General features: G+C 40.6%; 1 protein-coding gene across 6 annotated transcripts in view; it reads left to right on the top strand.

Annotated features, from left to right (window-relative positions):
* Positions 1 to 24,199, top strand: part of LOC129721261 (dual specificity protein phosphatase Mpk3) — a 60,707-nt gene that overhangs the window by 26,513 nt on the left and 9,995 nt on the right. For all 6 annotated transcript variants that reach the window (XR_008727376.1, XM_055673616.1, XM_055673615.1 and 3 more), the window contains one exon: positions 19,067 to 19,175. Coding sequence is in view for 5 of the 6 variants with exons in the window: in XM_055673616.1 (XP_055529591.1) it covers positions 19,067 to 19,175 (109 nt within the window). In the remaining variant the exon portion in view is untranslated. The remainder of the gene's footprint in view (positions 1 to 19,066; positions 19,176 to 24,199) is intronic.

The raw sequence follows: 24,199 nt of genomic DNA, 5'->3' as shown, positions 1-24,199 counted from the left end.
GATTTTACAAAATCTCGATAACTACCTTTTGAAAATAAGTCCCTTCTACAATAAAGATTGGAAGGCCTTGCAGTACGTTCCGCGTTCATTGCCTGGCGGGAAACAGGTAGAAGGATTGGATGGTGTGAATCAGTTTTAGAATTCAGAGATAGGACAATTCCGAAAGCGTTCAGGCCAATTAGTCTAACTTCCATCTTTTTGAAAACTATGGAAAAATTCTACTCGACTACCATATTAAAACAGTATATATGAAATCCAATCCATTAAGCAAATTTCAATTTGCTTACAAAAACAACGTATCAACCACTGACGCGCTACATATGTTAGTGGGAAAAATCGAAAAATCCATCCATGCCAAGGAAATTTCCCTTTCCCTGGAGCATTTGACAATGCGTCTCACAACTCAATGAAAATGGCAATCGAAAGGCATGGCATAGACAGGAACACAATAAAATGGATTCATGCTAATAACTCGCGAAATAACAGTTAAACTCGGTGGGACGTCCCTAACAAAAAAAACTACGAAAGGATGCCCTCAAGGAGAGATATTATCTCCCCTGTTATGGTCATTAATCGTAGACGATCTTCTTCGGAGCCTATCGGAAAACGGCTTCGAAGTGATAGGTTTTGCAGACGACGTTGTGATTTTAGTTAGGGGGAAGCACGACTGCGTTATTTCTGATAGAATGCAAACTGCACTTAATCTCACAGCTCAATGGTGTAGACGAGAGGGGCTGAGTGTAGATCCATCCAAAACAACTATTGTTCACTCGAAAAAGGAAATACATTATTCCTAAATTGCGATTGGAAGGCACCGATATAATGCTTTCCACTGAAGTCAAATATTTGGGAATCATACTTGACCAGAAACTAAACTGGAACACTCAAATAAAACAAAAAATTACCAAGGTCACAAACGCCCTATGGGTATGCAGCAGAGCCATTGGAAAAAGTTGGGGTCTCGAACCCAGCATGATACACTGGATATATAAAACAATAATCATACCCAGAATAACCTACGCCTCGTTAGTTTGGTGGCCCAAAACCACTGAAACATCCACTCAAGCTAAGCCAGGTAAAATCCAAAGATTGGCCTGTGTATCGATTTGTGGAGCTATGAGATGCACTCCATCAAAAGCCCTAGATGCAATACTTCACCTTCTTCCACTTCATCAGATGGTTCAACTAGAAGTGGAAAAAAGTGCTCTAAGGCTAGATCGACAGTGCAATCTAAAAGAAGGAGATCTAACAGGACACCTGAGAATACTGAAAGATTTCCAAATGAATAATCTAATAAAAAGTAAGGAAGATTGGCTGGAGAGGAAACCAAATTTCGAAATTCCTTACGGAACAGTAGAGATAGAACGAGAAAGTTGGCAACAAGGTGGATCCACAATTCGGGATGGTTCACTTTGCTTCTACACAGACGGTTCTAAAATGAATGGTTCTGCGGGTGCGGGATTCACAGGACCAGGAATTAATAAATTTTTTCCCATGGGACACTGGCCAACAGTATTCCAGGCGGAAATATACGCGATAATAGAATGCATGAATACGTGTCTGGAAAGAAATTATCGACACGCAAATATATGCATTTTCTGTGATAGTCAGGCAGCACTTAAAGCCCTGAATGCTCCTTTCTGCCACTATACTAGTGTGGGAATGCATCCTGTCGCTCCGAAAGTTAGCTATGAAAAACCAGGTGAACTTATACTGGGTTCCTGGTCATTGTGGAATCGAAGGAAACGAGAAGGCCGACTTACTAACCAGACAAGGGTCATCTACTAACTTTGTTGGCCCAGAACCTTTCTGTGGAGTCTCCCCGAGCGCTCTAAAAGCTGAACTCGGTGAATGGGAAAAAGCGACCATCAAAGCAAACTGGGATGTCATAAGCGGATTACGACAATCGAAAAGATTCATAGAGCCAAATCGCGAGAAGAGCCACGTGCTGCTCAGATTAAATAAGAAAGACTTGAGGACATTCACAGGTTAAGTATCATCTCAAGAAGATAGGCAAACTTGATGATGATAAATGTCGCCCGTGTGGCATCGAAAGCGAAACTTCAGAACATCTACTCTGCGAATACCGAGTATTAATACAACGCAGATTGCGTATCTTCGGTAAGGGACACATAGAACCTACCGAAATTTGAAGGGAAACTCCTGGTGAGGTAATAAACTTCACACATAGTGCGTTGCCCAACTGGGATAAATGTGCAATGTAGCAAGGACATCAACTCGCCAAATAGTGATGTACCTGCTCGTACGCACTTAGAGTAAGGTGAAGCATACCACAATAGATCAAACAATGGTTGCAGTGGTACAGTCTTCTACAAGGGAAAAAAATCAGTTTTAGAACCTGATTCCCTTTCCTGACTTACGCCGTACCGGGGCGTCATAATTGCTCCGGCATATACCACCATGGAGCCGCATAAGCGACTACTCCACCAACAAGGATAGCGGCTCGAAGGGGAACACATTGAACAAGAATGAATCAAACGAACAAGCAACAATGTGGGAAGGCTAACACGCTAGTTTTCACACCGAACATAACGGTCGACGGCCCCTTGCTAGGCAATCGAAAAGAGTAGGGACAAGTGGCTAAGAGTGGCAACGCTGTCCAAACAGCTCGATGCAGTTCGCGGCGAATAAGAGCAATATCGCCAGGGATTTGAGGCAGAGCCTCCTTTTGCTTCTGGTCACCATCGACTTGGCTCAACAAGAGTATGCCAAACTTTTAACTCGGTAAGAACAAGGAGAGCGACTGAGTCTAAAAAGGTTTAGACCGATGCCCCCTCGTTCGCAGTGGTCTGCTCTACGAAGCGACCTCCGAGAATGTTAAAAAGCAGTTGGTCGTGCTAGTCCCTCATGGTAGCCCATCGACAAGCTCAAAGGCCAAAGAGGACCGGAGCGGTGACTACGGGAAACCCATGGATAACTGTGGTAGGAAAAGGGCGGCAGGAGGGCGGAAAGCGCTACGAAGGGGTGGCGAAAAAACGACCAGGAGGACGCCCTCATACCCAAAACAGACTGGTCTTAGTACTCTAAAGTCCGTCGATTTCACACTGGAGAGATGATTCTTGAGCTTCGAAGAGATGCGATGAATAAGGGCGCTTTTTACAAAGCGGTAGTCGAGCAGGTCCTAGACAAAGATGTGGAGAGGTAGGGAGGAGACCCTTTAGCTCAAAAACATGACCGAAATCACCGAGAAATGCGGCGTTGCACAAGCCCTCAATGAGAAGTGCGGGGTGGAGGTGGCCATTGACTCAATCCGCCTCCGAAATAGTCCAGTGGGGACCCAGAAGGGAGGCAAGCTCAAGGTCGGCTGTTCAGTATGCCCTCTGGGTATACTCCAGCAACCGAACGTTTGCTTCAGGTTCATGTTGAGGGAAGATACAGGTCTTGGAACTATATCAAGCAGCCTCTGAGCCATTGTCCGACATCGCTATCGTATCGGACCCTTACCGCATCCTTCCCGGAAACGGTAACTGGGTTGCGGATAGGTCCAGTATGATGGCCATATGGACGACGAGCAGGTTTCTCGGTTCCGGTGGTTGTGTCAACCTCAAAAGAAGGTAAACGAGTGCCAAGGTGAACGGAGTGTTCTACTACAATTGTTATGCTCCCCTGCGTTAATCTACCGAATGGTTCACCTAGATGATCGATCTGTTATGTATGGAGCTGACGGGCCTAACGCTTGGGCTGGTGAGTTGGGGAGTCGCTCTACGAACCAGAGGGGTCAGATTTTGTTGGGAGCTTTGGTAAAGCTCAACTTTGGGACCAAATGAACCATCGACGTGACGTTCTCTGGCCCAGGACTGATCACGAACTGGAGGGTAGACGACGGTTCCACCAATAGCGACCACCAGTCAGTTTGCTACCGTGTAGATTACAAGGTGAGGCGGCATGCGAGGGGGAGAGCCAACTCTCCGGTCGTTAACGGATGGAAGACATCGTATTTCGATGTCGAGGTACCTACTCGAAAAGGCAATGAGAAGAAAGCGTGAGAGAGAAAGTTGGCTCCGCCCGACTGCTGACCAATTAGTTGCGTGTGATGCCATCGTGCATAGAACTCACCACCCTAGGGATCCAATCCGTGAGCCACGACAGCCGTGTCGAGGTCGAGGAAAAGGGCAAGAGTTACGAATGAGGAACATATTCAGAGAATTATTCTCAACAGATTGGTGAAGTACACTGAGGTTGCAAAGGGTCTGGCTCGACGTGACGAATGCGTTCAATAGCGCCGGCGACTGCGCTCGGGACCATTCATGTACCAGTTCTGCTGTACAAGATTCTGGAAAACTATTTCCAGAATCCAGTACTTGTTTACAATGCGGAGAAGGGTCAAAAGTGCGTTCCAATAGCCGCAAGGGTTCCGTAGTCTAATTTCATGTATTATGGTGTGTTGAAACTCATTGTGAAGGTCGAGTTAACGATCGCGCACTGTATACGCAAGGTCGAAGACTGGATGCACTCCAGGAAACTAATCATAAGACGGAGGTCACGGTTGTGGATAATCGCAAATCGAAGCAATAGGCGGTGGTCAGAGTCGGAGACTTCGCCATTACTTCAAAGCAATCCATGAAGCTCTTGGAGGTTATGGTCGACGACGAGCTCACATTCGGGAGCCACGTCGACTATGCCTTTGGAAGGGCCTCCTCGGCTTTTGCAGCACTATCTCGTATGATGTTCAATAGCTAAGCGGTGTATGGCAGTGAGCGAAAACTCCTTGCCAGTGTGGTTTCATCCATACTTACATAGGTATGGTGGTTTTCATCCCCTAATTATTGTTGGTGATACAATCTTTTGACGATTTTTCGTCAATTCCGTGTATGATTGCAATGTTCAATGAAATTTTAGGAATTGTTTATTTGTTATCGTTTATGGTGAAACGGTATTGAATCCACAAATGGCCGACGTTAAGCCACCACTTCGAATTTTCAAAACCACAAGACTTGGTAACAGTTAATGCATCACTTGTGAAAACGCTATTTTATGTTCGCTGTGGTGAAGCAAACATAAAATAGCATTTGCACAGTGATCGCATTATCTATTTTCGAGTCGTGTGCGACTGAAAATTCGAAATGGTAACTCGAAGTCAGCTGTTTGTGGCTTCAATACCGTTTCACCTTAACATTTAGTGTTGGCACTTTTTGCAAAAATCAATCGTATTTTTTTACCACTATGAAATTTGCTTCTAGTATGATTTTATATTCTTGTCAACTTGTTGTTAACTTTCTTATTTTTTTTTTTTGAAGTTGCGTCATTTTTTCATATCTTCACAGTTGAAGTTTTTTATCATCTAAAATCGTTGTAAAACTAATATCACCCAATTCTATTCCAAATCGCAAACGTCAGTTCACACTTAGCACTTTAGCGATAAAGGTTTTTTCCACCCAACTGCCGGGCCGCCAGTTTTCTGATTGCTTCCTTCTAGCGTTGGCAATCGTGGTGGCTGTGCGCGTATATGTTTATTATACAACACCGCAAGCAGGCGAGAACCGAGTGTATGAAGCAAACACGAACGGAAAAACGTGCTCCCAATCATTCATCAACTCTTTGGCTTTGGCTGTTTGTTGCCTTCAATTTCTGCTCAATGAATCTTGATTGCTTCTATGGGGAGAAGAAAAAAATTGTGTATACACTGACATACACAAACACCCAGCGAAAACCAGACTGCTTAGATTGCGGTTGGCGTTACGTCATTGTTGTTATATTATTTTTCAGCGGAAAAAGAAGGTGCCTATGGTTAGCAGCGTTTTAGTGCCGTAGGGTTTGCTGATGATTGTATTCGACTCATAGCTAGCAAATTAAAACTTGAAACCGGAGACATTTCGCGATTAAAGGGAAAACAGTTTTCTGCTTAGTTTATTTCCGAAACGCGCTGAACCTTAGTAATAGCGCATCAGACGCCGCCTTTTGATGGCCTTGTAAATGCGTACGGAATTGATTCGGTCAATCTCGTAATCGAAGGTACCAACGCCCACCCGAGTGCTGATGGTGGGCTGCTGTTGGGCGTGGGGAGGATACGGCGGATGTTGCGGCGTTGCTCGCTCGCGTATCATTTTCTTATATTGCGCCGTTGCTGTGTTGCTGATAAAAGCTCCTCCGAGCCGAGCGAAGGCGTGGAAAGTGCCTCTGCCTACTACTTCTTGCGTGTCTGCCATAGCGAAAAGTGCACGCAAGACGTCAGAGCAAGCGGCGAAATTCTTGACTCGCCTCGTGCCGCCAGCAGCGGTTTATGAAATTTTAAACATCAACTCGCAAAATACGCAAGATTTGCTGCTGCCACTGTTGATGATAATGACAAAATACTCCACCACGGAGTATTTAAATTTACTCAAACCGGGTTTCCGTTCAGCCCCTGGGGGTAAAACCTCTAAATTGGTAACTGACCCAGCTCTAACCGGAGCAGGCTAACACAGATTGTGATAATCTGACTTTTTTCAACAGAAATCAATTCTTAGATAAATTTCTGTTCCATTGCTGTCAGTCACACTGTTGCAAACATGTCACAAAGTTACTGAATTAAACGCACTCAAAACCTGAACATTGCTTATGACAGTGACAGACATTTAACCCCCGCAACTTCCATAGGACATACACCTACTATACTATTCTGGGATACACTGACACTGATATAAAACTAAAACTGTTTCGAAATATGTTACTAACCATTCAGATAATGAAAAATGACGGAAAAATTTAAATTCTTACCGATCAAGCATAAGTACTGTGGCCAAAAGGCTTAGAAGTCATAAAAAGCAGTTGTACCCAAGGATGGAAAAACTCGTATCGCATAACAATCATTCGGGTATCATTTCTGAACGTGCTATTTATAAGCTTTCAATCCTAGCAAACCATCGCTATTAAAAGTTACACATTCTCAAGCTTGCAAGAGACAACTTAGAGCAAAGAAATATATGGTAGCTTTCTTTGATGATTTTGTTTCAGTATTGCCTGCTTTAGGCGGAGCGAGCAACATATAGCGAGTGTTTCACGAAAGAATCGTAAACGATTGCACTCAAGCGATCGCAATGATTCTTTCAAATGTTAATTGCTTGTAGGCGTAATTCGGCTACTCCACGTCGTGCTTTCACCGTGATATACCACGATGATTCTTGGTGATTTCAAGTATCAGATGCTAATGCACCATGCTACAATTTCCGTAAGCATTAATAATACCTATTTGCTTCGGCAAGCAAACAATTGAACGCAATCTAACGTTCATGTGGATTCATAGTTTTGTATCTCTGGCGATAATATCTCAAAGCTTCTCGCGATAATGTTGAATGCAAGTGAACTTGGATACAATAAATACTATCGTGTTTGAATCATTCAGTCTCATTCTATGGTATTCGGAACTCTTAGAAGCGAAAAACAATCAGCAGTGTTTCTATGGGAAACTTGTACGCGAGTGGAAATAGTTGAACGATAACTTATAAATCGAAGAACACATTTCGTGAAATATTGCTAGTGAGTGAACTTTTCCATGCTTGGTTGTACCGCTATGAAATTGTTAGACATCTGCGACTTTCATGGATGTAATTCAAAAATTTTACAGAAACAGATCTTTTTTGTCGAACCCACTTGGTGAGACCGAGATATGTTATTGTTTGAAGTCGACGGAAGGCTATTTTCGTTCTATTATGGTAGAATTGCCTTAGGATATTTAACCGTTTTCTTCAGCCCAAAATAAACGAGGAGGCTGATAAAGTCATAACAATATTCTATCACCAACTGATCGGATGCGTGGTTTTTACCCAAATTCCGCTTAAATTTCTTCTTATGTTTTCCTTTTCCAGATCAAATGGTTCTTGATTTTTGTAAGGGTAAAAACTTAATTTAAAAAAAAATAACGCCCTAAGCGACTGAAGGACAACTCTAGAACAGAAACTTAACTGACGATGTTTTTTTTCATCATTCAGTTCGATGTTCAAAAATCTGCGGTGACTTTGATCGTCCTGCTCACGTTCGATGGGTGGTTGGAGGTGGTTGTTCCCAGAAAGAACCTTGTCCACGGGTTGCCACTTCGTCTGCCTCGACTGACCCGACCTGGGTAGTAGGCGGCGGCCAGGATGAAGGAAACCCCAAACAGAAAGCAAGCACACTTGGACCGGACCAAAAAAAGAAAGAACAAAAAAAATTAAAAGAAGAAACACAATCGTTGCGTGGGCTGACCGGGAATGTTGTGCTTCTGAAGGGTAGTAAGTACAAAATCAACATCAAGCACGTGTAGGCGGGCAGAAATAAGCGTGGGCGCTCGGAGCCTCTATATAGGGACAGACGTGGACGCAGTGCTCCGTGATTACATTATGTATGTACTACGATTTGGTACCGTAGTCCTGTGCCGTGCCGCCGAGAGTGTCCTTTGTTAACGTATATTCGAAGCGCCCACGGCTAGACAGACGAATGTAACCAACCGAACAACGGATTCGATGGGTTGAACAAACAGAGAGTAGCAGCAGTGCCAGGTTTACCGCTGCCGATACCTTCGTGGACAAATACTTTGCCAAACATCCTTCTTTCGTATGTATATAAGCGAAGGCTGCATATCGCAAAAAGTATAAAAGCCTTCGCCTTTTCAGTTTCGTATGTACACACCCACGCCACCCGAATAGAACTGGGAGCAAACTTCCAGCACACACAGTTGAACCGCCAGGATTCGTGGGTTATCCTTTTTAGCAGCGGACGGACTGCTGGTCGCCCACGTAACACAGACTGTGTCGTGTTTTGAATTCCATTTTCGCATACCGAATGGATATGACTGCAAATACAAACAAAAATCTGGCTATAAGACGGGCTTTATGCTTTATGTTATCTAAGCTTGACTTTTATGCTTCTTTTCTACTCTGTCTTACGTGCTAATTTATGCGTTCGTGAGCCCACTCCTTCTGCTATAGCGAACCTATACATTAATGTATAGGTTCGCTACTCTGCTACCAGCACCGAGCGCTCGTTTAATTACGTAAATTTTTGGTTCGTGTAGCGAAGGAGGCCATGACATGACCATGGGTATAGTGCGGGGCGAGACGGCAAAGAACTTTCTTACTAGCGGCGGCAGCAGGCAGCAGCAAGCGACGGCTAGGTGGTGAAAATCGATTTCTATTCGTAACTCGTTTCCCGGTACTCAGCATGGTACCAGATATGGTAGAGTAGGGAATTGTTGGCGTTCGAAAATGGGTGTTCGCTGTTGTAATTTCGGTTGGTCTATCCGGGGGAGTGAATTTAGTGGAAGTGTCGTGGTTACTTAAATTGAAACCATAAAGTATCGGAAATGATTGTTTAATTAAGATTTGATACTTATAAGTGAAGAAGCTTCTTTTTAAAATCACCAATTTCTTTTTGATCTACAAAATAAGAGATGAGTTTTTCCTATAACGTTCTCTAAAGAAACTTGAAAGTGTAACAAAACTTTTGGTGAAAAGTCCACACTTTTACTCTATCCTACCGCCCAGTAGCGAACGCAGCACCTTACGCTTAAAAACACCGAGCTTCCGAGCCGATCAGCTTCCTTTAAAGGATAACCGTGAAGATCAGCGTTCTATAAAGCGCTAGTTTTTTGCGAGTCTGCAATCCCCAAACTAACGGCGAGTCTGCAGGTTGTTTTCCTGGAACCTATCCAGGATCTGTCATAGGGTAAAGATTTGATTCGTCTTTAAGCATCCCTCCCGAAAACCGGCCTGGTATTCATCGACAAAAGCTTTTGTCAACGATCGCAATCTCAAGAACAGTATTTTTTCTCTGCGTTGACTGCCCATTGCTAGCTGAGATATTTGATATTGTTTCCTGTACTTCGCACTTCATATTATTGGCAGTATTATTATTGAAGTAAGTGATACGCTTCTCATTCATGCTTGTGTGTGTGATTTTACCCTTCCGTTTCGAGTTTACTGCTCTGCTATACCGAGCCCCTCTCGATCCTACCAATGTCACCTAATTACAATTCCCTAAAGAGAACTATTTATACGTTACTCAGATCAGTTTTATTATAAGAGGGACATATTTTTGTTAGGACGAATATCAACACGAGACTGTAAAAACTCACCTTGAAGCAAAGGTATGTGGGGGAGCCTGAGAATAAACCCATGTTAAAGTCTTTTGACAACCAAATGATCTGATTCTACTAAGATTCGAAACCTTTACCACCCACCCGCTTATCGAAGCGAACTCTGTAACCTTATGGGTTTGGAGCACTGTGGTCCAGAGAAGGTGTTCAAAAAGTTGTTTTCTCACGAACATTACATTTTAAAACAATCGTGTCTTCGGAAAAGTTTCAAAGTGAAAAAAGACCCTTCTTTTGACATTAACAGATCCGTGATTAATCACCCTACAGCAATATCGTACGCTAGCCTGGAGGGCTAATAGCGGTCTCGATCAGATAGATTAGTTACTTGAGAGAATTCTTTATCGATATTGTTTTTGGCACATTTTGCATGTTGTAGGATAAGTACAACGATACACCGTGCCCGGTAGGGTTTGCAATCCCGGGAACGATTTCCCGGGAATTGCCTTTTCCCGGGATTCCCGGATCCCGGGAATAGAAATATTGATTCCCGGGATTCCCGAGCTCTTCGGAAAATTCACCATACAATATTGCAATAAAACTAAATATCGAATCAAAATACGAAACTCACGTCGTAGAAGTGTAGAGCAGCTTCATAGTGTGCATTATACGAAGCAAATATTTGCTTGAAACGACGATCAATATTTGCCTGCCGTGTAATATCGAATTATTTGCTTAATTTATTTGTCAAAAATATATGCTGTCTTATTCAGTGAACGATAAATTAAGAAATATTTTTATCGTCTCATGTCTTTTTTGCTAGTGAGTTTAGCGGGTATTTGCTTGATTTTTCTTTGTTTATTGACGAAAAGTTTTGAAATCTGTAAATGAATAAAAAAAATTGAAACCCGTAAATCAATCGACCAGAAATAAATAAATTAACCCTCTAGTGCCCAGTGCCGCCTCTAGACGGTCTTCAGTCAAACCTCTAAAAAGCTTCGATAACGACTTAAAAATGTTTATAAGGCTTTATAGTGATTTTTTCGAAGTCCGTCTAAAAATTAATTTAGGTACTAGAGGGTTAATAAAACTCAGTCAGCGTAACTTGGGTCGCGGCCGCGATTTCACATTAATTACGAAGGCATTCAAATGCTCTAAAATCTGGCTACCAAACACTCAGCTTTATCTTCAACAAACTAAAAGTATTGGACTCTTTAGTTTCTAATAAAATGTAGCAAGAGCTGGACTCGGTGATTTAGAAGTATTTTAGTAATCAGACACCAGCGGTGATTCAGCGATTTTAAGCAAAGTTCTACAGAAAAGAACTACATTATTTGGGCCTAACAAAAAAATGTCAGCGGAACTGAGGCGATTGATAGACGATTGTTCATGAATTTCTGAAGTGAACTTGAATAAATTTTGTTCTTCAATTGATAATTAAATTGTAAACGATTGTTTGAAACTTTTTATTAATGAACTTCATTCGAAATCTCATTTTTGCTAAGAATTTTTTCCTTTCCCGGTTCCCGGGACTTCCCGGGAAAAGAGATTTTTCATTCCCGTTTCCCGGGAAATCTATTCTCGGGAATATTGCAAACCCTAGTGCCCAGTGCTGAATTGAGAAAATTTCCAGCAGATCCTCGACCTGATCGAGAATCGACCCTGGTACCACGACCGTGTGGGAGAGCTAGCTGACCGACATCGCTAACCACAGAACCAAGACACTAAGTAGGACACTAGAGAAAACCTGATTCTAATAATAATCAGGCTTCTATCAATTTTTCCTGCCAACAAAATAGGTATAAGCATAAGGGAAGTTTTGCATATCATTTGATTATTGAGTATCATGAACTACATTTTTATGCACTAAAGTCTTCTTTTACGCAGCGCGTAAAAACTTCATTTGCTAAACCTTTTAATCATTTCTGCTAAATTCTTTCGAAAAAGAAAAGGTTAGGCCAAATCAGTCAATATTTATTCAGTAATAGGATTAAGTCATCTGACACTCAAAATAAACGATTTGAAAACGAAAAACCAAAAAAAAACATACTGCGTAAAAAACGACCTTCCTGGAAATCGTCGTAAGAAACGCATAAATTTCTAAATTCGCATAAAAATGTGGAAAAAAACCTTAGTGTCTTTTCATAACTTCCACAAGTTTTGCACATCTTCAAGCAACGTTATACCTGTTAGAATAAGTCTATGAAGTAAATCTGTCATTGTTAGTACGCAAGAAATTTCCCGCGTCAGGTGTTCTCGAAAAGATCGCACATTTTTATCGCGCGCTTTCAATGCTTCTCAAAAATATAAACCCAAATTTTTAAAATTTTTCCGAATTTTAAAACCACATGCCCAGAGCATTCAGAATCACATAATACCGAGGCAGAAGATTTTTGTTGAGTCCAGTAATATTGGCAACTATGGCATAACTTTCGAAAAATTTACATGTCGTGTTACCATCGTTTGTAGTTCCGCTTCCCGGTTTGACTATATCAACAATTAATCCCAATTTTCTCTTCAAATATTTCTGGATCAGCTCTTTCCTGTCTTCATTTGCACTCCATTTTTCCAGTTTTATTTATAAGCAACAGCTACAGAAATCTGATTCGTGCATGAAGGACTGATATTTCATATTTAAAAGTGGAAACGTTTATTGGGCGCTGAATCACTTTGTCAACGGCCATCAAAGATGGAGTTGCACAACAACTAGCCACCGAGGATGTGTCCTTCAGGACAGAGCGATTCTTTCCATCAATCATTGTCATACTGAGATGGTGGTGAATTCTTACCTTATTTTTATTTGCTAGGTGCACCACGGATGGCATTAGTGATACGATTTGATCTGTTATATGCTGTTGCTCACGCTTCAGGGTCATTTTATTTTCCTTTATAAATTGTAGACGAATAGGCTTGCAAAACCTTGTAGAAATGTAGAAGAAAGTACAGAATTTGTCCGGATGATAACCGACGGACCAGATTCATGACGATTCGCAACTGTAGTGGCACTATAACTGTCAACAGTACTGAACTATCGTCTGAACACTCACAGGAAAACAATTGCTTGTATTGTGAATGTAGCAATTGCAAGTCCAATCCAGTCCAAGTATTGAGCAACTTTTCTCGTTGCCAGTGATCAACGATTCTCTTTGCACCTACCTAAATCTACCAACTTGACCTCAGCGCTTGTTTCAAAAACAATAAGAGCAACTAATGAAGGGTAAACCACTTCCTAGAGTTCTAAAATTAAATTATAGGCATGGAAAATATCAGCATGGTGTGCTTTTCCCACAAACTCATAGCAATGCATGCTGATTTATACTGAGATCTACTTTAATAATTAATGAAACATTATTCCGAAACTTTTGGTGGAAAGTTTTGAAAGGAGAAATGTAAAATCAATTTGAAAAAAAAAATTAATAAATTTGAAAAAAAGATTTCAATTTTTACTTTTTCTAAAATAATTAAATTGATAATAATGAATAATATAATTCTTACAGTAATTTTGAATCAAAATATTATAATTCTTACAGTAGTTTTGAATCATAAAGCATGATAAATCATCATCATAAATCATGAAAATACGGCTGTTATTTTGTTATTCGTGGTTCTCCAGCAACACGCATAGATTCATCGAGATGTATGACCAATATAACACATTTTTGACAGTAATAAGATTGGATGAATAATTCAGAAGTTATGGTTATGTTCACTTTCACGAAGATAACCTTTTAAATTAAAGAAGTTTAAAAAATTCACATATTTACACGAACTACATATCTATTAAATAATGTGAAAATAAAAATCAAAATGGCTTCCTTCGTTCTTTTATGACCGCTCAATTAGTGTTCTTTTTCATTCATTTCGGATTTTTTAATGGTTTTTATGTATTTACGCACAAAACTTAACACTCAGTTTAATCTCAATAGAAAGAAGCATGACATTTTGTAATTTTCCGTGAATGAAATTGGTTTTATATTTTCCGTGTTACAAGTTACATAGAAATATCTTCAGTTTCAGTAGAGACAAGACTCACAACTTGCCCCTGCTCTCTGATATTCGGAGTAAAGGTATACATCAATCAGATTATCATAAAAAAAACAACCGTGAGAAATCATAATTCTTTTCGCAATGAACGCTAGATTTATCATAGAACCAATCCTAATCGGAATGTAGCACCGGGAGGTTGCTTCGTATCTTTAACATTATTTCAGTACCTCCTAAAGCTAACATTTATTAGCAAAATTGAAGTTTTTCGAATAGTTCGCTGTGCTGTGCCCGAGCTATCAAACAAAGCGACAAAGGAATAAAAGAGCAATGTATAATCTCAACAATTTTGAAAACATGTAACCTTAAAACTGAAATGGGAAAATTTGGGAACCTTTTTTTTTCACCTAGTCAAGTCTGATCCCCTAAGATACAAAATCGTAATTGTCAGTAAAGAGCTCGCTACAAAATGTCGAATGCCATCTTTCATTTCTAAAACGTTGTTGCAATTTTGCAATTGTTTCGTTCAGAAGAAATATTTCTGTTAATGTTTGTGTTTTGAAATAAACTTTCTAGCGATTTGGAATGAACAATACTGCGTGTATTAAGAAAATAAAAACTTTTTTAGTTCAACATTTCGCTCCAATCACTGCTCCAACAGTTGCCGCCTTCACCCTAGCGTCTTCGTTGGTGTGCAAAACCCACGCGCCGCAAGAGAGCACTGAAAGTATGAATGAAACAAGAAAAATCGATATCGTAGCAACCTGCCCAGTTGTTGTTGGTGGATGACCGTAACTAAAACGTGTGCACCCCGGGTGACATCAGCAGCATCTGGCCATGGGAACTGTTGACGGCGCCGCCACCAGTTTAATTTAGTACCTGCGCTTAAAATATATTGTAATCGATCAGGCACAGTTTGTGCAAGGACAGATACAACTACAACCGACGCGCGATGTTAAACATCTGTATCAAAACATCGTTACACGATGGAAGGAGACTGCAGCTAGTAATGCTTACTACGATCACGAACGTTGCAAGCCGACCAGTAGGCTACTGACATACTGAGGCGTCAAATGAAGCGAAGCAAAAAGCGTCGCAAAGGCGTCTGAGCTACTTCTTCGAACGTCTATATGAAACGCTCAAACCGGTCATACTGGAGCGGCAAAGACGCGTCAGTAGAGGCGGCGAAACAGAACGAGTAGTGTTTCGACGCGCGTATACGTACGCGGTAATATCACATTTAAACTAAATCTTTCATCGCCAGGTGCATTATATTTGCTTTGTTTTGGTTTGGTAATTGAAAGAAAGCAAATAAAATACATTTTCGTTTAGAAAATGTCAAAATGTTTAGAAAGTGTTAGTGCAGTAATACCATGTTCAGACTAAATCTGATATCGCCAGGTGCTTTATATTTGCTTTATTTTGGTATTAAATCTTAAAAAAGAAAAAAAGTAGGATAGAAAATACTATCGGGAAAAATTTTCAGGTCGTCGGAAAAATAACACTGGTTTTTTTGATTGATATTGTTGAGTATTGATTCGAACGGCCAGGAATCTAGCATGCTGAACTTCTTTGGTCGCGAAAATGCAAGCCGCTGAGTAGCTAGCTGTGCTCACATGGGTTTTTTAAAACCTAATAGATATTATAAACTAGTTGAACGTTGCTCGGGGTCAACGGGTTTAAAATTTAGAATAATTTCTTATATTTTTTACTACGTCTGTAGCGCAACTCACTTCAGTAATATTATTTTATTTCATAAAAAAATCTCTATGTTTACTAAAAACCTAATTTACCGTCCTTGAAGAAGCAAATAATCTCTATTGGACGAATTCATATTTCCTTCAAACAAAACCGCTACTGAAATCTAGGAATATGACAGTACAACGCATTTGCGACGCTCGCTCCAGTATGTCATAGGAAGCTTCACCCAACGCTTCTGTTTATTCCGCTTCTCAAACGCTCGACGCTTCGCTTCATTTGACGCCTCAGTATGTCATTAGCCTTACTCACATTGATGACAGCACTATCATTAGCCCATTCCCGTTGCAGAGCCGAAGTTAGGAACATGGCGTGGAACCTTCACCGTTAGTAAGCGAACAAAGGCATATCATATCTGAAACATTCTGTCCTACTTCCGCTTTATGTCATCCCCCAGAGCAGCGGCAGCGTATATTCGTACACTCTTTTTGCTGCGACGAGGTTAAGTCCAAATTCCAACCGGTTTTTCAGCAAAGGGTGTAGGGAGAAGCGTAAGCTGCGCGAACGTTACGTACGACATCGTGAAGGCCGCCAAGAGGTAATCAGGCCTGCTCATCCGGTGCCGCATATCCACTAACACCGGATGGGACGGGACGGCGAAAACCGGCAGGCTGAATGAAGGAGCTACGAGCACGCGTGATTCAAACTACACCAACAAAGTGGAGAAGGAACTCATTCATAAAAAAGTGTTCCTCCACTCTTCATTCGGATGACGTGCGCTGTTGTCTTTTTTTTTTGTTTCAATCCTACAAATCCTACAACAACCAACGCTTTGTCGCGTTTAAGGTTATGTGATGTGACCAGCAAAATAGCAGATAAATCATATTTAAATCGTGGCCACTTTCTTGGAAGCTCGAGTAGGTAGTTACTGTCACATAAAAGTCTTTGCACCTGCAATTAAAGAAAAACGCCCTCAGGAAGTGACAAACAACGGAAAGGCCTCTTTCGATTTACCGTTCCGGTTTGGGATTTGGCTCGAACGGATGGCATCGACATAGCCGGAGTTCGAAAAATATGATTCAATGTTTAGCTTGTCCAAAATAGACCTACAACCACTCTACTCACGTCAGCGGCTTGAATGAAAATAGCATGCACCCCTTAGTAGTCGTTCCGTCGAGTTTTCGATCAATGAAAACTAGTTTACAGCGACCCCCTTTTTGTTTCAACACAGCAACCACTGCGAGCGAGTGAATGGGGAACCAGCCGCGAGGTGCTTGATTAGATGCATGTATACTGTGTGCATATTCTACACAAACAACCATCATCATCATCATGCAGGCAAGCGAACAAGCGCACAGTAGTAGGCCGGGGCAAGCAAGCAGAGCAAAAACTGCATGAATGACTCAACAGCAGGCTGCGCGGTTGCTTTGTTGGTACTGAAAGGGTGAAGGGAAGGGGGGAAGGGGGTACTTCATTCACTGGAAACGCGATGAGCACACAAACGTGCTGCAGTACTTGAAACGAGAAACTAGGAACAAAAAACAACTATTCATTCATATTCTTGCATACCTAACTGGCAACTGTGCATAAGAACATCGAATGAATTTTCTTCAGGTTTAATTGTATTTTTTTTTTCTTTGTGAAAAGCGAGACAGACGGTGATGTCATCCCTAATTAAAGCTTTGTATTTTCAAATAACCCTTCCAGCTGATCTTGAGGTACGATGCTGGCCTAACAAGCCAGTTGTCGTAGGTTCGAGTCCTGGCTCGGGAGAGACTGTTTGTGTCACTGGGATCGTAGCGCTAGCCTCGCAATTGTCCTGTACATTAAACAGTTGGCTGCGAAGTCTGTGTAAAATAAACAGAAGGCCAAGTTTCGATACGGGTTGTAGCATCAAGACATTCCTTTGCTTATTTTCGAATAACAAAAAAGGCCCTAAAAATTTGTTCAAATAGATCTAGATCCTAAATGGTTGAACTCATATTCAAGGTAGTGCTTCAAAAGTAAACAAAGTTAATCAAAATATTTTCAACCTGCTCCAACTTAGATCTTAGACTATTTAAACTATGAAATTACTCTCTCGAACGTTAAGCTGTTAATTCAACGTATGGTACATAAAACTGCTACTGTACTCTGGACATAAGAGTCGTGGTGGTATTAGAAGCATAAAACATGAGTTTGGGAAGAAAACCGATGTTAAATCCTTCGACACCAAATGGCCGGATTCCATTGAGATTCAAACCCACGATCATTCTTTCGATGGTATTTGATGGCAAATAAAAGATGTAACCGTCAGAAAAAATAGGATCACGTGATCGCTCTTCATCCATCCCTTCCTACGTGATCTTTGACAAACCCTTCGCCCGTACCTGATTTAGGAATAACCCCTTATACTATTTGATTCGCTAGTCTTACTTTCAAGATTATCATAATCAAGTAGTCTGAACCGAAGACTGCCGAGGCTCGGAATCCGCTTTCAATACATAAACAATTGCAGAAAAACAAGTCCCCAAAGCAACCGGCAAACCAAATTGCGCCCGTCGCTTTCACTGAAACCGAATACACGTGGCGAAACCTTCGATTGATTTGCGTATTTCTGGGCACAATCTAACCAAGAATAATGGCACTCTCCCTAACCTCTCCAGACCCTTTTCATTCATCAGTGTCAACCCACGCACACGCAGCAGCAGCGGCAACGGAGCATAGCTAAGCCTCCGCACTGCTTGACGCCATCTATTTGCACCCCCGCACCGCACACACTCGCCACTTTCCGATGTTTGCTGTTAGACTCACACTTGTACCCCAAGAAGAAATGAATGAAAAGCTCCACAGAGACTGCTAGCAGTCTACCCACTCAATTCTTAAACTCATCCCCCCACCCGGTCGTCGGTGGAACGACTGGAAGAAAACCGACTCCCTCTCCCTGTCTGCTCCCTGCTTATCCTTTTTCCACCCAGTATGTAACAGCAATGTAACCATTTCAACCTGCACAGAAGAAGACCACCGGGCGTCTCCTTTGGTGCTCGCTCGATACATCGAAAAAGAGAGAAGGAACTATTTTTACTTTTGTCATCACGCACATTTTGACAATTACATACGAGAGTTCACGTAGGTGCGAACAGCCTTCGAAATCTCTTTCAACGCGAATAAACCAAATACCACCTTACACAACATTCGTTTATTTTCTTCTCATCCGTTAACTTTCTCTTTCACATGACCTACCCTGCGGCTCGGTTCCTACTCACGTCACCACCACCAACCCTGGATCGTCACGGAACGTGCGTGAAACGTGAAACAAAATTTCCGTCGCACAACCATCACCACCATGACAACGGCGACGACGACGACGATGACGACGGCAAACGAAAACGCGCGTAGGCGGCTATGCGAACTTTCGGCAGTCGTTTCCGGAATGGTGTGAGGATGAAGTCATAAACGCTAACCTGCAGTCGGGATGTGCCGCTACCGAACAACTGATGGGATTGAGGTAAGAGAAAAACCTTCACTTGTTTAACCACGGACAACCGAAGAGCAGCAGTTCCGCGTATCGCTGCGAGCTGGTCGGGTCGGTCGTCCCCGTAACGCTAGAAACTTTTTTCGAGTCCTTCTGAAAAATTTACACAGTGGAACAAGTTGCGCGAATGCCTAGGGCGATTAGGCCAGACAGTGCCGCCGCTAGTAGTTGGCCACACTCGGGGACAATTTTCGCGCCGGGCATGTAGTGGAAAATATGTGTAGAAAAGCAGCGCTGTGCAAGATTGTGTTACGTTCTGTTCTGATGGAAGCGCCGCACTATTGTTTGAGCTGGATTATGTGGAAGAAACGCTCGTACGAGGCGCCCGACACGGGGAGGCTGTTCAATAAACGGTACAAATTGTTCCAGCAAATAATGTCGATTTTTTTTGTGCGCCCGGTAGTGCTTACATTACTGATTGGTAGTTTTCATGAGAAGGCATCGGTTCTCTTAGTTGCGATGTTTTCTTGCTAGTTTGAAACGCGACGTTTTGCAAAGAGAAGAAAAAAGCAAGCTCAAATAGTCGAAGCAACCTATAGGTCAACGTTTGCTATGGTTTGTCTTTTTTTCGGCACGACCGAGCTGAAGTAAAAATTGTTCGCTTAGCAACACTTTATTTAAACTTTTATACTAGCAGAAAGCACTACGATGTTATAAATTCGATAGACATTCCTCTCTTGTTCTACCTCTGTTTGTTTCAAACAATACAATGTTTTTTAATATTTTATAGTGAGGTCTGTTTCACACACCTCTTTGTCTAACTAGTTTTGTCTCTTGCAAATATTCCGAAATTTATACCATACAAAATATCAGCAAAACGTAGAAGTATGGAAATGATGAGAAGTTTAAAGGTAAATTTTCCGCGTTCAGTCACAGCATGCCGTGAACAAACATACAAAAATTAATACTAACCGCCTACTGTGACATTCATTATTTCTGTATAAAAAATCGAAAAAAATCGACAGAATGTCCCAACAGATCGACTAGTTTCTGCTCTCATGAGCCTTGCAATCAACTTAATGATTGGTTTGAAACTAATAAACTGAAGAAAAAATACTTTTTTCTTCAAATAGGTCCCTCTTACTTTCATTTGCTTTTTTTTTGGAGGCCTAACAAACATTTTTTTCTGATTTATAGCTTTTTGAGCTATTATTAAGCGGATTTCGGTTGAATTATAGCTTAAGAAGCCATTTTTCAACAAAATTGTTTGCTGGTATTTATTCTGTGACTATAAGTTATTTTGCCTGTAATACAATACACGTTTAGGCCTTTAAAGGTTATAAATTGATCAGTAAAGGAAGTTCTTTGGAAGCTCCTTATGAATATTGAAACCACAGCCATGGAGCTGTGATTAAATTCTAAAATGAAGAGAAAAAGGTCTGCAAACGCGTGTGATAGTGTCATATTATCAATTCTGGTCCCGCTTACTTGAAATCATAGAAAAGTGAAAGCTGCTTTTTTTTCTTGTCAATCAAAGCCAACTTAATTCTACTAACGCACAGTGGGAATAACGAAACCCGAACTTCCTGCAATATAGCATTTCTTACATAAAATTGATCAACAAATCGACTGTTGATAATTTCGCCCTGTTCAGGGTACGGAAAAGGGTCAAGTTTGCCCTTTTCATCCAATTTTGGCGTGCTTTTGGGTTATCTGTCGTACCCAACAAACAATTTTGTTGTATAACTGCCTATTAAACTTTAGTTCGGCCCGAAATCCGCCTAATAGCAGCTCAATGAGCTTTAAATAGACAAAATAATTTGTTGGATAGCTACGATTGCAGTCAATTTTTGTGCGCAAAAATTAACCAAACTCACATATAAAATTCCGAGGGACTGAATAGAGATGTTTCCATTTAGTTCCCGGGCCTAGAAATGGTAGGGTAACGACCCCATAATTCGCCCACTTTATCCGAGTACCCAAAATTCGCCCACCTATTTTTTTTTTTTTATTGTTCGCAACATAGTGTCAACTCTTAGAACCGTGTTTAAACATTAAAAATTCAATAACAAACCCCGTAAACAATTTGTTGATTATTGGGTGGGCGAATTATGGGGTCAGGGCGAATTATGGATCCCTTACCCTATATGTATTTGCATTTCACCCTATTTATGTGATTTTCGTTCTAAAGCCTGTATAACAATAAACGAGACTCAGGTTTCTGTTCTAAAGCTTATGTAAAAAGTTCCAGGGAATCGAAGGATGAAGGTTTTATTTTGATCCATGTTCAGTGGTATAACCACATACATAAGACATACGTAACACTCAGGAAGAAATCTTCCAAAAAAGTTGGTACAAATGAACTACTCGAATGGTACCACCCTCTAAATAAAATTACTGTTAAAACGCCAGTGTTACGTATGTCTTATGTATGTGTATAACTCTTGTAATCTACATTATAAAATCCGTATAACATTCATCTACGTTGAATTTTCTTTCCATTTCACCGCCTTATTGAACGCGTAATCGCATTGGTACGTCTATTATGGAATATTAAATATCTGGTGGTAAGACAGCAATGACACTTTTAAGCGCCCCAAAATTATTCAATTGAAGCAGTTAGTATTTGTCTGCCACTCGCCAAAACGTTGCAAATAATGATAATATGATTTATTCTTGATCAATCTCGTTTTCAAAATGTGAGAAATTATACGAAGAACTGCAGATAATCCAGCCTAATTTGAATTTGTTGTGAAAAAAAAAATTCAAAATCAGCTAATGACCGCTCGAATCGTGCTGGCCCCTAGTTCAAAGTTTATTCGTATTGGCCGTTTTCTTGTAGAGAGACTATGTCTATCTTGAAGCTGTGATGGAGTATTTGGTTTATTACCAAACTGCTACCTGTTGTTTCCTTCACCTACGCAGAGTGCCATGTGTTTAACAATGTAGTAATGCAACAAACTCCAGAATACCGAAAAGATGGCTTAAATATTTGGGTTGCCAGTAGAAGCTACAATTGAAAACTATTTTCATTCGAACATCTACCAAATGGAGGCACTAATATGAATAAGAACCTAATCCTAATAATTTTATTCATTTAATCATTGAACATTTTTGTGACTTTCGTCTCGAGATTGTGGAGAAAACAAATCGCACGGAGTCTAATAAAGTATGAAACTATCATAGTCCTACGATAACCACGCAGTTATTTATTGGATAGCACCCTCCTACTTTTTACGGTGAAGAGGTGGTCTATTTTTAACGGTGAGGTGGTGCTATACCTATAACTGCGTTCCAGCAACCTCTGACGTTATTTTCGAATGACTTCCAGCCAATCAAACAACATTCCATTACATAACAATATTGGAAAAAACACGGAAAGAGCCGCTTCACCCCATTAAATTGATTAACTCAAATCGAATGTGTTCCAAAATCTTTCACAGGAAATACATTGCCATAGGACAGGTTCTCGTAATTTAACGTTAACTTTGCGGTCGTGTCTCATACACAACCCCTTCGATTTTTTATAAAATCCATATAATGGTTATCTCACGCAAAAGTTGAAGTCTTGTACAATCATTGTGTCTTCCCGATTCGCACAAATGTTGCACAGAAATCACACAATAAATGTAAGAAACGTATAACGCAACAGTTGTACTGCGAATACATTGACATAGAATGAAATCAGAATACGTATCATATACCGACACTTTATTTCCCACGTCGAGTGTATTAGTGACTGCTACTCATGGAGCAGTGCGAGCAGCAAACAACTCACTAGAACTCACTAGATTTAAATAGCTATAATACTCGATCGATTCATTTCGATGGATTTGGTCATTAAAAAGTACCATTGAATGATTTGCAAAAAAAAAGAAACAAAATTCTGTTCACAACATTTTGTAATCAACGCTAGCTTCACCGCAACAAGTTTTAGGGTAAACCAACCAGAAAGTGGGTACCAGAAACGCTGGTACCAGAATCAATGAGTGGTAGATGGAAAATGTATGGAGTTTGACAGCCACAAGAGCCCCTTGATTTTACCAGACCATGAAAAAATTTCTATTTATTTTCTGTTGCGTAGCAGTTAAAAATTGTTAGAAGAATTAGATACCAAGAGATAACGAAGTCAGAAATAATTTAAATTTAAACTTCTCTGATGTAACGGAAGAAAATGTTGCTCTATTTTCTGAATTTTGAGATATATTGATTGCGTAATTTTAAATTTTGTTGCTGTTAGAGGATATTTTTCAGTCCATAATTTTAACAAAATGTAAGCCCGAAACAAAACAGTTCTGATTAAAATGAGTATTTTTTTGCGAAGAGTTATCTCTTAGTTGCTGTATAAAAAATTGTCACTGGATACAGTCCTCATAACAGAAAAGCACTCTCACAATCATTTTTTTGCTCTTTTAAATTTATTTGGAATCCAGTTTTCTCCAGTTTTTTCCTCAGCCTTTTTCCAGTTAAATCGAAAATTTTATTGGCAACTCTGGTTGTTATTCTCACTCATGCTGTCGGTGCGTGCTTGCTGCTACTCAGGGTAATGCATGAAGAAGAAAGAGTATCTTGAAAGCGTGTGTGCAGAAGACTGGAGAAATGTAGCATATATCTCGTTCTCAAGCAGAAAGAAGGAGGAAGGTTTTGCTTTTCGCTCGCTTTGCAATGCTGCTTGATACCAGTTGAATTTGTTTAAGTGTAGTAGTTTGGGGCTGTCAAATACATTGAAAAAACGCGTGGAGCATTCATTGCGCTATGCCCAACACGCAATCATTGTACTGGTTTCAAATCACATCAACAATTGCGCTAAAAACGAACAATTCTGTACTGGTTTTACACCATCCAACTTTTGCGTGCTACATTGAATTTTCTGCTAAAATATCTAAAACAGCTAAAATAAAATATCTTAAGCATTCCAAGCTTCGGAATATAAAATATCGCATGTTTCATTCGATTACGAGCCATGGAAGTGATATATTTTGCCCCATTTTCTCTTATTTTTGTGATTTTCATACTCAAACTCATATAACCACTTAAACCGGTGAATCAATGCCCAT

Source organism: Wyeomyia smithii, chromosome 2 (assembly GCF_029784165.1).
Source record: "Wyeomyia smithii strain HCP4-BCI-WySm-NY-G18 chromosome 2, ASM2978416v1, whole genome shotgun sequence".
Classification (NCBI taxonomy): Eukaryota; Metazoa; Arthropoda; class Insecta; order Diptera; family Culicidae; genus Wyeomyia; species Wyeomyia smithii.
This window is presented reverse-complemented; position numbering and strand designations above follow the sequence as displayed.